Source organism: Pseudorasbora parva, chromosome 4 (assembly GCF_024679245.1).
Source record: "Pseudorasbora parva isolate DD20220531a chromosome 4, ASM2467924v1, whole genome shotgun sequence".
NCBI classification, from domain to species: domain Eukaryota; kingdom Metazoa; phylum Chordata; class Actinopteri; order Cypriniformes; family Gobionidae; genus Pseudorasbora; species Pseudorasbora parva.
The window spans coordinates 21,687,929-21,701,232 of record NC_090175.1 but is presented as its reverse complement, the minus strand read 5'-3'; the positions used below and the strand labels follow the sequence as shown (position 1 = coordinate 21,701,232).

Below are 13,304 nucleotides of genomic sequence, written 5' to 3'. Positions count from 1 at the left end.
GAGTAAAAATGTTCACGAGCATAAATATGCAGCTATAATACCTGTAGGTGATTTTGAATTGATATTTCATGTCGCTGTTCAATGGTTACACATTTAAAACTGATCGTAGTGTTTATATCTTTGTAAGACTGGCCAATCTATAGGGCAATGGCAAGGGAAACTAACTTTATTGCACTTCGAGAGCCCCCTCGTGGTCGGGAGCATTTCCGTTGTGTTGTGCAAATTTCGTTGCGTTGTGGTTTAATTTAGTACTGCTGCACTACTGGGCCACCGTGGGTTACTATGTCCATAGCGAATGTGTGTTTTCCTAAAGAACATTCCTCTTATCTGGTACCACCGAGTTTGTGTTTTTCTTTAATATTTTAAATGTAGGGATTTAAACTGCTCTTTTGCTTAGTAATTTTTTTGCATAGAATGTCACAAACATACCATTATGAAAATTAACCATGGTTTTATTATAGTAAAACAATGTTTTTTGGCTTCTTGATTACCAGCCTGACTTCGTCATGCTGAGATTCTAGTCAGAATATGAGTCTGATACTGCTCCACTGGGCTGTGATTATGGAGCGTGTTTCAACCGAACCAGGAAAGAAAATGCCTCTGTACTCAATTGGATAGACCTACAACTTTGCCTCGCAAACACACCCGATACCAGACCTTTTCTACACAATATTTACCACATGAAAACAATGAAACAAAACAAAAATCCACGATCCCTGCAAAATCAAGCCAAAAGCAATTTTCTTTTTAAACTATTTCAATTGAACTTTTTGGGGAGTCCAACTTAGCTTTGCTAAAACCGACCCAAAAAAAAAAAAAAAAAATCATAATCCACTGACAACAAAAACCAGAGAGAAATATGAACAGTTCAGTGGATCAGTTGAATGTGCCAGACTGATAAATTCTCTCCAAGTTTTCACACCTTCCCTTTGGCAGCACGACCCATTCAAAATCTCAGGTTGGCATGTGCCGCCTTTAGGAATGCCAGCTCCAACTCATCTCCATTTCTCAAACTAATAGCGGCCACAAAGTGACCTTTCCCATTCCCTCACTCAGCAGCTTTACCTTTATCTCTCCCATCAGCCCTATGCAGGTAAAAACTAATCCATGACTGCAGCCATGTGCTCAAAAGATCATACACGTTGCCACATAGTGTTAACAGACACCTTGTGCTACACTGACAGAACCTAAAGCGAAAGAGCTTTTTCGAGAGTGTTTAATGTGGGTGTGTGTGCTGACCTGTCAAAGTCAAACTTTGAGTGACTGAAAGAGGCAGAGTGACTGATAATTATGGGTAACTGATTCTTGCAGACCAACAGCCAAGATTCCAGGGGTCAAATGCAAAACTCACCATAGGGGTATTTGGTGTCCAGCTTGTTATCAGCGCTGCGAGACCAGGGTAGCAGGTCATCATCACAACCGTTGGGCATACCATTGTAGCCAATACCCACTATCTTGTTCTCTTGATTCACGATACAGGCACCAACCTGAAATTAAATTGAATAAAAGATTCCAAACATCCGTCACCTAGGGTTGGGTACCAAGCAGTGGCGTAACTTTGTTTTAAAAAGTGGGTAGGACATAAATTGCGTATCATATGCACACGAAAAACTGTGTACTATATGCACGCCAAAGCTCATTTTGACGTATGAGGGGCGCTCATATGTCAAAATGAGCTTTGGCGTGCATATGGTAGGCAGTTTTTCGCGTGCATATGATACGCACTATATGGCGTATTAAGGGGGGTAGCATTGCAGATACAATGTTATATCAGATGTAAAATATGTACAATAACAATTGCAGAAAAATTAGTATTAAGATGTCCGGAAATCAGTGAAATAGTTCATTTATTGATATAGATCTCGTTTAATTATTGCATCTAAACACAATATAGCGTTGCGCCAAGAATTTTCACGTGAATAAAGGCAAATAGATTTGCACACTTTGCTTATAATCCCTGCTCTAGTCTGTTAAACTTGTCAGAAGTTCTCGTTTCTAATCTGCCCTCGTAGCCATTTTTTTTCTCTCATCAAAACCGAATATCATCAGTATCAGTACATCAAGAGCACGGACAGTTTTTGTGCATTTTGTTTTGTGATCTGACCGGAACAAATAGAAAGTCTCTGCAACGGCGTTAAGCGTTAGATTAAAACGCTCGTCTGTGTGAAGACTGCATGAGCCACGAAAGAAATCTGCTCCACTGATAACAGCGGCAACGAGCGCCAGATCGCCTCTTATTTAACAAACGAACAAAATGATAGTGCCTACTGTTCTAGTTAACCAGAGATGTTTTGTTTTTATTAGTTAGGTTCATCCGTGAAGCAAGATGTTTTAAAAAAAGTGGTGGGGACATGTCCCACCCGTAAATTACGCCTATGGTACCGAGACTGGCACTGGTACCTACATAAACTGGCAGAGGTGGAAAGTAACAAGTTAGTTAATTTCTAATTACTGTAATTGAGTAGTTTTTCTGTGTACTTCTACTTTAAAAAGTTTTAAAAATCTGTAAAACTGGAAACACAGAGGGATGGTGTTCTCGAACACATTCTATGAGCAGATAATGAGCAGTATGTTTATAAATTAAGGCCGGATGATTTCTGTGATGCAGAGGAAATCCCAGAATCCAGTCATGAAAATTTAATTTACAGTATAACACAGATGTCACTTAAAACACACAAACTGATGGATAAATGAATACATCAAATGTAAAGCCGTACAATAAAACAAATCGCAACATGGTCTGTGAATATTAAAGCACAAAACACCGCTATATAAATATATGGTCTGCTTGTTCTGTAGATGGGAGAGCATGGGAGAGTCCCCCACCCCCGCTATTTAAAAAAAAGTTACTCAGTAACTTTAGTGTACTTAGTGCATAACTTAGTACATTTTAAAGGAACTACATTTTACTTTAACTTGAGTAGATTTTTAGACCATTAAGTTTACTCGTGCTTTACTTGTACTTAAGTACATTTTCAGAGAGCAGATTTCGGTGCCTCGTTTCTGTGCCACTAAAATTTAAACGTGCTTTTGCACTTTGGCTAGCTCCACTGTCGTTTGTGTCTTTTTATATTTAAGTACTGTTTCAAGCACTGGTACATTTTAAAATGATCGATTTGGCACAGGTATTCTAAAAAACCTGAATTATACCCAACCCTAAATCACTACGCAGACTAGCAATGTGCAATTTAAAAAAATAATATACACAATGTGATTGGACATGCTTTTTAAAGGGGCCTTTAAAAAACAAATAAGATGTATGCATTTTAATTGCATATAACATTTCTATCTATTTATTTATTTATTAATACAAACTAATACATAACATTTTTTTTTTAATCATCAAAAAACGAAATATTGCAATGTCAGTTTTTCCAATATCATGCAGCCCTATCAAATTTAATATTGAATATAGTTTTATAACACTTCAGATTAATACATTGAGGAAAATAAGTATTTGAACACCCTGCTATTTTGCCACTATTTAGTTCTCCCACTTGGAAATCATGGGGGTCTGAAATTGTCTGAAATTGTCATCGTAGGTGTATGTCCACTGTGAGTGACATGATCTAAAAAAAAAAAATCCAGAAAACACAATGTAGGATTTTTTTTTACTATCTATTTGTATGATACAGCTGCAAAAAAGTATTTGAACACCTGTATATCATCTAGAATTCTGACACCCACCCCTTATTCACCTGTTAGTCTGCCTTTAAAATGTCCACCTCCACTCCATTTATTATCCTATTATCCTTAGACTGGGGCTCCATGCAATATCTCACCTTGTGGGGTCTCAATGGTCTTAAGAATGGTGAGAAATCAGCCCAGAACTACACGGGAGGAGCTGGTCAAGGACCTGAAAAGAGCTGGGACCACCGTTTCCAAGGTTACTGTTGGTAATACACTAAGACATCATGGTTTGAAATCATGCATGGCACATAAGGTTCTGCTTAAACTAGCACATGTCCAGGCCCGTCTTAAGTTTGCCAATGACCATTTGGATGATCCAAGAGGAGTCATGGGAGAAAGTCATGTGGTCAAATGAGACCAAAATAGAACTTTTTGGTCATAATTCCACTAAAAGTGTTTGGAGGAAGAAGAATGATAAGTACCATCCCAAGAACACCATACCTACTGTGAAGCATGGGGGTGGTAGCATCATGATTTGGGGGTGTTTTTCTGCACATGGGACAGGGCGACTGCACTGTATTAAGGAGAGGATGACCGGGCCATGTATTGCAAGAATTTGGGGAACAACCTCCTTCCCTCAGTTAAAGCATTGAAGATGGGTCGTGGCAGGGTCTTCCAACATGACAATGACGCACACAGCCAGGATAACCAAGGAGCGGCTCTGTAAGAAGCATATAAAGGTGCTGCCGTGGCCTAGCCAGTCTCCAGACCTAAACCCAATAGAGAATCAAGGAGCTTAAACTCCATGTTTCTCAGCGACAGGCCAGAAACCTGACTGATCTAGAGAAGATCTGTGTGGAGGAGTGCGCCAAAATCCCTCCTGCAGTGTGTGCAAACCTGGTGAAAAACTACAGGAAATGTTTGACCTCTGTAATTGCAAATAAAGGCTACTGTACCATTGATTTTCTCAGGTGTTCAAATACTTCTTTGCAGCTGTATCATACAAATAAATAGGTTTAAAAAAATCATACATTTTTATTTCTGGATTTTTTTGATTATTTCTCTCACAGTCGGCATGCACCTACGATGACAATTTCAGACCCCTCCATGATATCTAAGTGGGAGAACTTGCAAAATAGCAGGGTGTTCATATTCTTATTTACCTCACTGTATATGGTGACGAAATCTACCCACACTTCAAACTAGTAGGACTGAAGGCAATTAGTATCTGGGTACCTGAGAACTGGGATCTTTGCTCCTCTGTGCTGATAAGAAGGCAACAGCCATGAAATACTCCGGCCACTCCAGGTAGTCCTGCCTCTTCTTTGTTAGATCTTCACTTTGCGTTCTGGTGGATTAAAAGTATGAATGAAATTAAGGCAAAAAAAATAAAATAAACATCTGTTCCCATGAGAGCACAAATATACAAACAAATCATTACTGATACAACATTTAGGGAAAGATGATAATGATAATATGTAGGGGTGGACGATATACCAGTAGAAACAATTAACTGGTAGAAATTTGTCAAGCGGTAGAGATTTTTTATTTATTTTTTTGTCACTTGACGTAAAGCTTAGTTTCCGTTTTTAAGCATTGCTGTTTAAAACAGGTGATTTTAAACTGTCAAAGCACAATTCAATTTTTCCTTCATTATATCGTCTGAGTTGTATTCACTGGTTTTCACCAGCCAAATTTTAACCGTGATCATTGCTTTATAGCACGTGTCCAGAAAGTGTACAACAGAAAGTGTACACTGTGAAAAGTTATTTTAAATGTTCTTATTTATCTTATTTAAAGCACTCTAGTCCATGGATAGATTGTGACTTATTTACTCTACTACATCAGAAATGTTTTGCTATGGATTAAATCACGATGTTTAAAAACTGAGACTGACTGGATCTCTTTGAGATGACATCAAAACATGTAATCAAGCCGTCCGAAAAGCAAAATCTAAATATTATAAAAAGCTAATAATTTGCTAATAGTGCCTCAAATTCAATAATATTTGGGAATAATGTAGAAGAACTAGATAATAAATGTTTACCAACACAGGGGCCTGCTTCACTTAAAAACTAAAATATTAGTATATTACAGACAAAATTTACTCTACTCTAATTTACAAACAAACATTTTATTAGAGTAATTTATTCGAAAATGATGTTGACAGGCAGAATATTTAAAACAAAAATAAGACAATATCCCCTGTTTATAACAATGGTGATGAAAATGGATCCAAGTTATTATAGACCAAATTCATTTTTACCATGAGTTGCAAAGGTAATGAAGAAATTAATTACCGGTTAATAGAGTTTCTTGATGAATTTAGCATCATTTGTGATGCTCAGTCTGGATTCCGTTCATCATTTAATTGCTTTAAAGCAGTTGTAAGTTATAAACAATATTTATAATGCCTTAGATGCACAACAATTTCTCTGGACAGCTATTTCTATTGATCTCGCTACAGCTTTGATACAGTTGATCATTCTATACTGCTATCCAGATTACATAGTATTGGTGCATCTAATTTAACTCTATAATGGTTCTCTATGTTTTAGTAGGTCCTAACAAAGGTGTTCCTCAAGGCGGCTCTGTATTAACTTCTACCTTATTTTCAATTTATATAAATAATATTTCCCAAGCTATCTATAGTGAAATAACTTTTATTCATTGATATGCTGATGACACCATTCTTTACTCCATAGGATCATCAAATTAAGTTTATTACCATTGAAGTTTATTACACATCAGACAGGAAATACACTGGTGTTTTCATTTATAAAGTCCTGTATATCAACAGTCCTGTAAATCAAACAACAAAATAGAGAGAAAATCTCTCACTGCTCTTGAATGAATCACTTTTGTAACAAATTGAAACGATTTATCGAGTTACTCGAATTCAAAAAATCATTGAGGCAAAATCTCTGCCTCAAAGCTTCGAGTAGTCGATTTTACACAGTCATGTTGCAGAAAGAAATTTTTTGTGAGAGGACTAGTGCATAGTCTACTGCGCGGATTGCGGCTATATCCGCGGGTCAGGTCAGGTGGGTAAAGTAATAAAAAGTAACATTATCTAGTACTGGGTGAGAGATAAACGTGTTAATTTTAATAATGACGCGGGACTCATTTCATGGTAAACCGCAACGAATGTGTCATTCTTTAACTTTCGGTTTTATCTAATTTCAAGACCAGACTGCAACGCGCACGAGAGAGACCGGCATCAATACTGGTCTTGCCAATTTTAAATGAAGACAACTGTGTTTAGCTTCATTTGCGGCAGTTCACGGACTCACGCATCAGTTGAAGAGAGACCAGCACTCGAAATACATAGGCTAATCATAAATGCAGTTTGCACATGCGTCACCGTTATTGTGGCGTGTTTGTGAAATGTTTAACGGGACTTTATACTCTATATCACCGAAATACAGCATTAAATGTTCTCAAAGTAAAAATAACATTGGTGTCAATGAAGGCCTGTCTGAGCCATTGTATTTCAACAAAAAATATCTTCATTTGGGTTCCGAAGATGAACGGATGTCTTACAGGTGTCGAACGACATGAGGGTAATTAATAAATGACAGAAATTGTATTTTTGGGTGAAGTAACCCTTTAAGTCTGGGTGTTGTAAAGTACATTCAGGGATTTTCAGAGATACCATTTTGGAGGTTTCACCATGAACCCCCTCTTCTGTCTCTAAATACGACTGGCACTGACTGAATGATCAAATTTTACATTCTTAAGGAAATATGATTACATTTTGCAATTATCATTTAAGTCTGACTCATTTTTAAATAGTTTGTTCCAAATCAGTATTTATCAGGGTTTCAAAATCAGACTATGACTTATGTTACTAAACAGGACCTCAATTTCATACGTCCACTGTAGTGAAAAATACTAAGCAAAATAGCTCCATTGTCATGGTAAATGATTTAACTATAAGCCTATGGAAATAACCTAAACATACTGAATTTTTACCTTAGTATGTTTCTTCTGTGAATTTCTTTACATTTGCCGTTACACTCATCTTATTTCTCCATGAAAGTTTCTGTCAAACAGTCAGACAGTGCAAGCCTCAACAACAGCACGACACTGATACCAGAAATACACTATCCATTATCTATCGCTAAATGTAATAAAATCAGAAGAAGTATCATTCTCGTGCTGGGCGATAAAACGATAACGATAATTATCACAATATAATTTTCCTCGATAAAACGATAAGAACAGTTCGATAAATTCTCGATATAATGCTTACGCGCTATGCATAGTGCTGTGCATGAGTATTGCAGACCGGGCTTCTGGGTGCTGCACGCGCTGTTGTTTACAGTCTGTGGCTGACAGGCTTGGAGGATCGGAGTGAAGTGGAGCGTTAAAAAGTTAGTTCGCTCAACTTCAGTGGTTTGGAGATATGTTGGCGATCCCATCCGACATAAAACAGAGCGACGTACGTGGGCTGCTTATCATAGGTTCACCACGCGGAATTTATTATCGTGCTTCTTCGAAGTTCTTCCATATAACATTGAGCCCAACACAGCGGTAAATCTATAAACTACATTTACGCACAGCAGGCTTATTACCTTGTTAGTTGTAGTGGGTGACTTGCAAGCTAACGCTACCAAACTATAATCACTAAAACATCGCACTTGTACATCGCTATCATAATTGTTTGTCTTTGGTGATGTATTAATGACTCAGCATCGCCTGTATCAAAAAAGAAATAATATCATCCGATGTTTAAAATGAATAAAATAGACTAGACAGAGATCTGGAGATCTGCAAATACTGAACTTTGCTCTCTCTCCCTCATCTCCCGACCGGCCCACTGTCGGTGAGGTGTGTGTGTGTCGGTGAGATGGGCGTGTAAGTGTGTGTGTGTGTGTGTGTGTGAGAGTGAGTGAGTGAGTGAGTGAGAGAGATGGACAGTGGACCAATCCACTGTGATGCAAGAGAGGGGGGACTCAAAATGTTTCTTAACTTAAAACGCTTTTCTTTTCTTTTTTGTCTGTTTGCATTTTTAGTGTTTATTACTTACACAATTAAGTAATGATATTATTGATATACAGTGTAGAGTAAAAAAAATGCTTACCACAATTAATATTTTAATAAATATATCTACCTCAGTTTTAATAAATTGTTCACTTGTTGGGAAGTGTTTGTCATGTTTTGACAATAAAGGATAGTTTAAAACCACAGTTAACTGTCAGTTTTCTACACGTTTCATGTAGATTTTAAATGTTAAGAAATAAAAATGTTACATTTTCGTGATATTTATCGATATCGACTAATATGGAAAATTATATTGTGATAATTTTTTTGGGCCATATCCCCCAGCCCTACGTGATATGATGCTGCCATTTGTGTAAACTTGCATGAACCCATTTAAACCAGTTAGGAGGCTTGTCAGCTGCTGTAGTTCGACTGGATTCTGCCACCGCACTTCTTTCTGAAAAAACATTTTAGACCCATTGAATCTGAATTTAAGACATTTTTAGCCTACAAATCTAGCCGCACCATAGCGGCAGCAACTCTACTTTGGATTTTGAGCGGGAAAACCCAAACTCTGGTTGGGCCAATCTACAGACACTCAAATGTTATACTTTCTTTTTTAGAGTACTTACATTTTAATTATGTATTGATATATAAAGAACGTTTAAACAAATTTTGGAAAAAAGTTTTTTAAACCAATTCTTACTATACCTTTAAGTTCAAAAATACATTTAAAGGGGTACTTCAGCGCTGGGAAGATGAATCTGTATTTAAACTGGCTCATCAATGCAGTAGAAATGTGAAATTATTTTTGAATTTGGTGTCTTCTAGACTGAGAAAAGACAGAAAATGTATTTTTGTCCCATGGGGATGAAAGACTACAATTCCCAGAATGCATCGCTGCCCTGTGAGGCCATTCCCAACGCCACCAACTTGATTACTGCGACTGAGTTAGAGAAGACACTACAGTTAAAAACTGAACGTGCCTGTTCAATATAATGAGTGAGTCACCGCGCGAGTCTCACAGACAGCACTGAGCACTAACTGCACGAGTGAGATAAATGAGCTGAGCTATCGTGATGAGAGCTGAGGTAATCGCGACTACACTTGCGGCATACATTCACAACGCGAGTTCAGTCTGGCGCGTTTCAGTTCATGCCTTTGCAAGCTTAACTTTCATAGAAATTAATTTGAGAAGTTAAAACACTTACATTGCTCACCATAGCTCCGTTTAAATGAGTGCCTGTAGCTGAGCTGAGCTCTCCCTGCAAGCTGAGTGTAATCTCCCATCCCCCATGCGCAGATTCAAAACATGCGGTAATGGCTCCCTCTGCTGGCTGTAGTCTTTAGCCTTTGGGCAAACATTCCTCCTATGATGCAAAAATCGTCAATTTGCATCATAGGAGGAATTTTTCCAGAAATAAAATGCATAAATTTCTTGTCTCAGGGAGATATGAGGGGGGAAAGCACAATAATTTGAATATATTCCAGGGTTTCTACTGATACAAAGCCATATGCTAATCGCTGAAGTAACCCTTTAAACTGTAATGTTGTACAATAGTATTAGAATTTAAAATAACTTTTCTATTTTAATATATTGTAAATGGATATTTATTCCTATGACATCAAAGCTAACTTTTCAGCATCATCACTGAAATAATTTATTAATTAAAGGGGTGGTTCTGTGTTTTTTTTCTAGGCTTGGTTGTGTTTATGGGGCACAGTATAAAATGTCATAATACTTCTTATCTTTTTTTTTACACCGTATTTTTTTTTATATTCTACCTTTATTCCACACCGCAGTCTCCACTGTCCTTTGAAATGGGGTTGCTTCCTGCTTCTATGAAGCCCATCCCTCCGAAAAAAGCAATGGTCTTAGATTGGTTAGATGGTTAGATGTATTTTTATTGGCTGAAGTGCCAAGAACAGGTTGTTCGGAAACGCCACGCCCCTTACAATTACGGGCAAGAATTCACATCTGGGGCAGTGTTTATGTTAATACCAAGGGTTTATGATGTCACCAACCCGGGAAGAAGCTGGTTGTAGACCAAACCGGCCATTTTTGTAGGCCATAAACTGCCATAACTTTAAAAGACAATGGCCCTCATTTATCAATCTTGCGTAGAAACGGGTGTATATGTTGGCGTAAGATTATGCTTACACTCCTCTCACCGCCTGATTTATGAAACTGTGCGCACCTCTGCAATCCAGGTGACGGCTGAAAACGATCGTCATTAGAATAACACGCCCCTATATATTCAAGTCTACGCCTCTCCCACGCCCTCATCTTACGTCATGGACAAACAGAAGACGGCAAAGAAGCGAAACTTCTCCGATGTGGAGATCGGGCGCGTCTCAATCATCTTACTAGTCCACTAGTCAGGGCACTGATTAGGGCATACGTCAATGGGCTGACTCCCTGATCAGTGCCCTGACTACTGAACTAGTGAGATGATTGAGACCATCGAGACCATCACCAGAGAAGTGAAAAAAAAAAAAAAAACGAAATTGTTTTATTTGGGAGTTTAAAGAGTGGGATTAAAGGCAACTACAAAAACAAAATATATACCCAAATTACGAGTACTCTTAGGAGGTTGAGAAGCGCACTCCAGCAGTTTAAAGCTGTTTGGATGATAAATTACCATCACAATGCATTATTTTACAGCACGTTTTGAAACAATTAGCATTTAATTTCGTATCACGGCACATGTATTGGGGTGTACAATAGTGATGATGATGTGATGTGGAGTACTACCATTCATTCACATTAATAACTACATGACAATTTGTAAGATTCTTCTTCTTCTTCTTATTATTCTTAATGACGCTTGTTATTCAGAAAAAGAATGTCGTTTTTATTGATTATTATTTAAAAGAAGAAGGTCATTTTTATTATTTTGTCAGTCTGAATTATTTTAGTCCCAGTCTGTGCGCAGCTGCCGGGCCAGGCGGACCTGAAACGTCAGATAAAGCGCACAGGCTCGCGACTGGAGGAATACATATGCCTACAAATCAAACGCTTTGGTAAAGTCACACAAATTAAACATTGATGTTCATGTTGCACAAAAATAAACACAATGTTGTTGTTGTGGTTTTTAACAGTGGGTCATAATATAGCATATCTTGTCAGTGCGTTTTGTGGTGTTATGACTTGTTTTTCTGCGCATTTTCCCACTAACTCAAACGTGCGTACACCACCTCCTGAGCTGGCGTAGGATTTGAGCGCACCGTACGCCAACGTCCATATTGATAAATCTCAAAGTCACTGTGGGTTTGGGTGTACGCAAGGTGTACGCTGGAAATTTGGTGTACGCACTTTTGATAAATGAGGGCCAATATCTCCGTTTGCATTGAACTTTCAGCGCTGTAACTTTGCAGATACTGTTTACGCTCAAGCAACATTACACACTAGCTAAAGTTAAAAAAGTGAAAACACATGTCTCTTGTCTTCACTGTCTCATGATCCTTCAGAAATCATTAAAATATGCTGGATTTCTGATCAAGAAACATTTATTAATGTGAAAAATCAGTTGTACTGCTTATTGTGTAAACCACAATTTTTTTCAGGATTTTTTGTGAATATAAATTTCAAAACAAGATTTTGTTTTTAACATTATAAAATGTTTACTGTCAATTTGAAATGTAATGTATCCTTGCCAAATAAAGAATTAATTTCTTTGAACTTTTGAATGGTAATGTACATAAATATCTGTCTCTCCATTAGTATGAAATATTTCTATTGTCTGAGCAGAGTACTACATCTTTACTTGATCTTAACACTAACACTCTTGACGCCCACCAATGACTGTCTATATGTGTGATCTAAGCACTGACAGACATTATCATCAGATGGTTTCCTCCAGGGCTTTCCATTTTAGCTTAAAGTGATTTTACACCTTCTGTGACACATCTCAGTGACTGTCTTTGAAAAGGCAAGGGGATTTGTGTGTGAAGATTTAATGGACCCATCTGAATTCACACACTCTTTTTCCTAATGTCTCTGGTGGTGATTCTTTCGTTTTTGAGCAGGTGTGTGTGTGTGTAGAAAGAGTCTAAAGGTGGAATGCTGAGGGTTGATGATCTGGAGCTAATGGGCAGTGCAGTGAGACAATGCTGAGGTAGTCATTAAACAGTTTTAAAATGTGCAGTTATCTGAAAACCATTTGCACAATATATACCATGTTGTTGTTTTTTTGTCGTTGTTGTTTTTTTTTTTTTTTGGGGGGGGGGGGGGGGGGGGGGTTAAGTTGTAAATAAAATATATGCATTTGTTTCTGGCACATTAGCACAAAAAATAATGGCTTGTTGACAAATAGATGGACACGACATGGATATGATTACTACCCTCTTGTGGCCATGTATGGCATCTTCAGCCCTGAAAGCTGACAGTAGTGAGTGTAAAGCCTAGCCTAGAAATCTAGACGCACCCTAGCAGCAGCAAATCTAATCTGCCCGCGAGTGTCGTCTAGCAATTGTCAATACCCTTCTGAGCTGTAATCGTCAAACTCTTGCCGGGCCAATCCCATCGTGTATAGAGTCGGTGGGCGGGCCCATAATGACGACGGCCGAGTTGCGTTTGCGTGCTTCTAGTAAACACAGAAACTGGCGAATGGCGGTCTTTCGAGTCAGCTTTGACCACGATTCTGAAAGACTTGGAGTTAAGCTTTTCTCTGAGAAAAGAGCAAAGA

At 38.0% G+C, this 13,304-nt stretch overlaps 1 protein-coding gene across 1 annotated transcript in view; it reads right to left on the bottom strand.

The window, feature by feature from the left end:
• Positions 1–13,304, bottom strand: part of dctd (dCMP deaminase) — a 43,311-nt gene that overhangs the window by 25,622 nt on the left and 4,385 nt on the right. Inside the window, exons 2-3 of the mRNA XM_067442678.1 lie at positions 4,867–4,978; positions 1,352–1,487 (exon numbers count right to left, since the gene is read on the bottom strand). Of these exons, the coding sequence (XP_067298779.1) occupies positions 1,352–1,487; positions 4,867–4,978 (248 nt within the window). The remainder of the gene's footprint in view (positions 1–1,351; positions 1,488–4,866; positions 4,979–13,304) is intronic.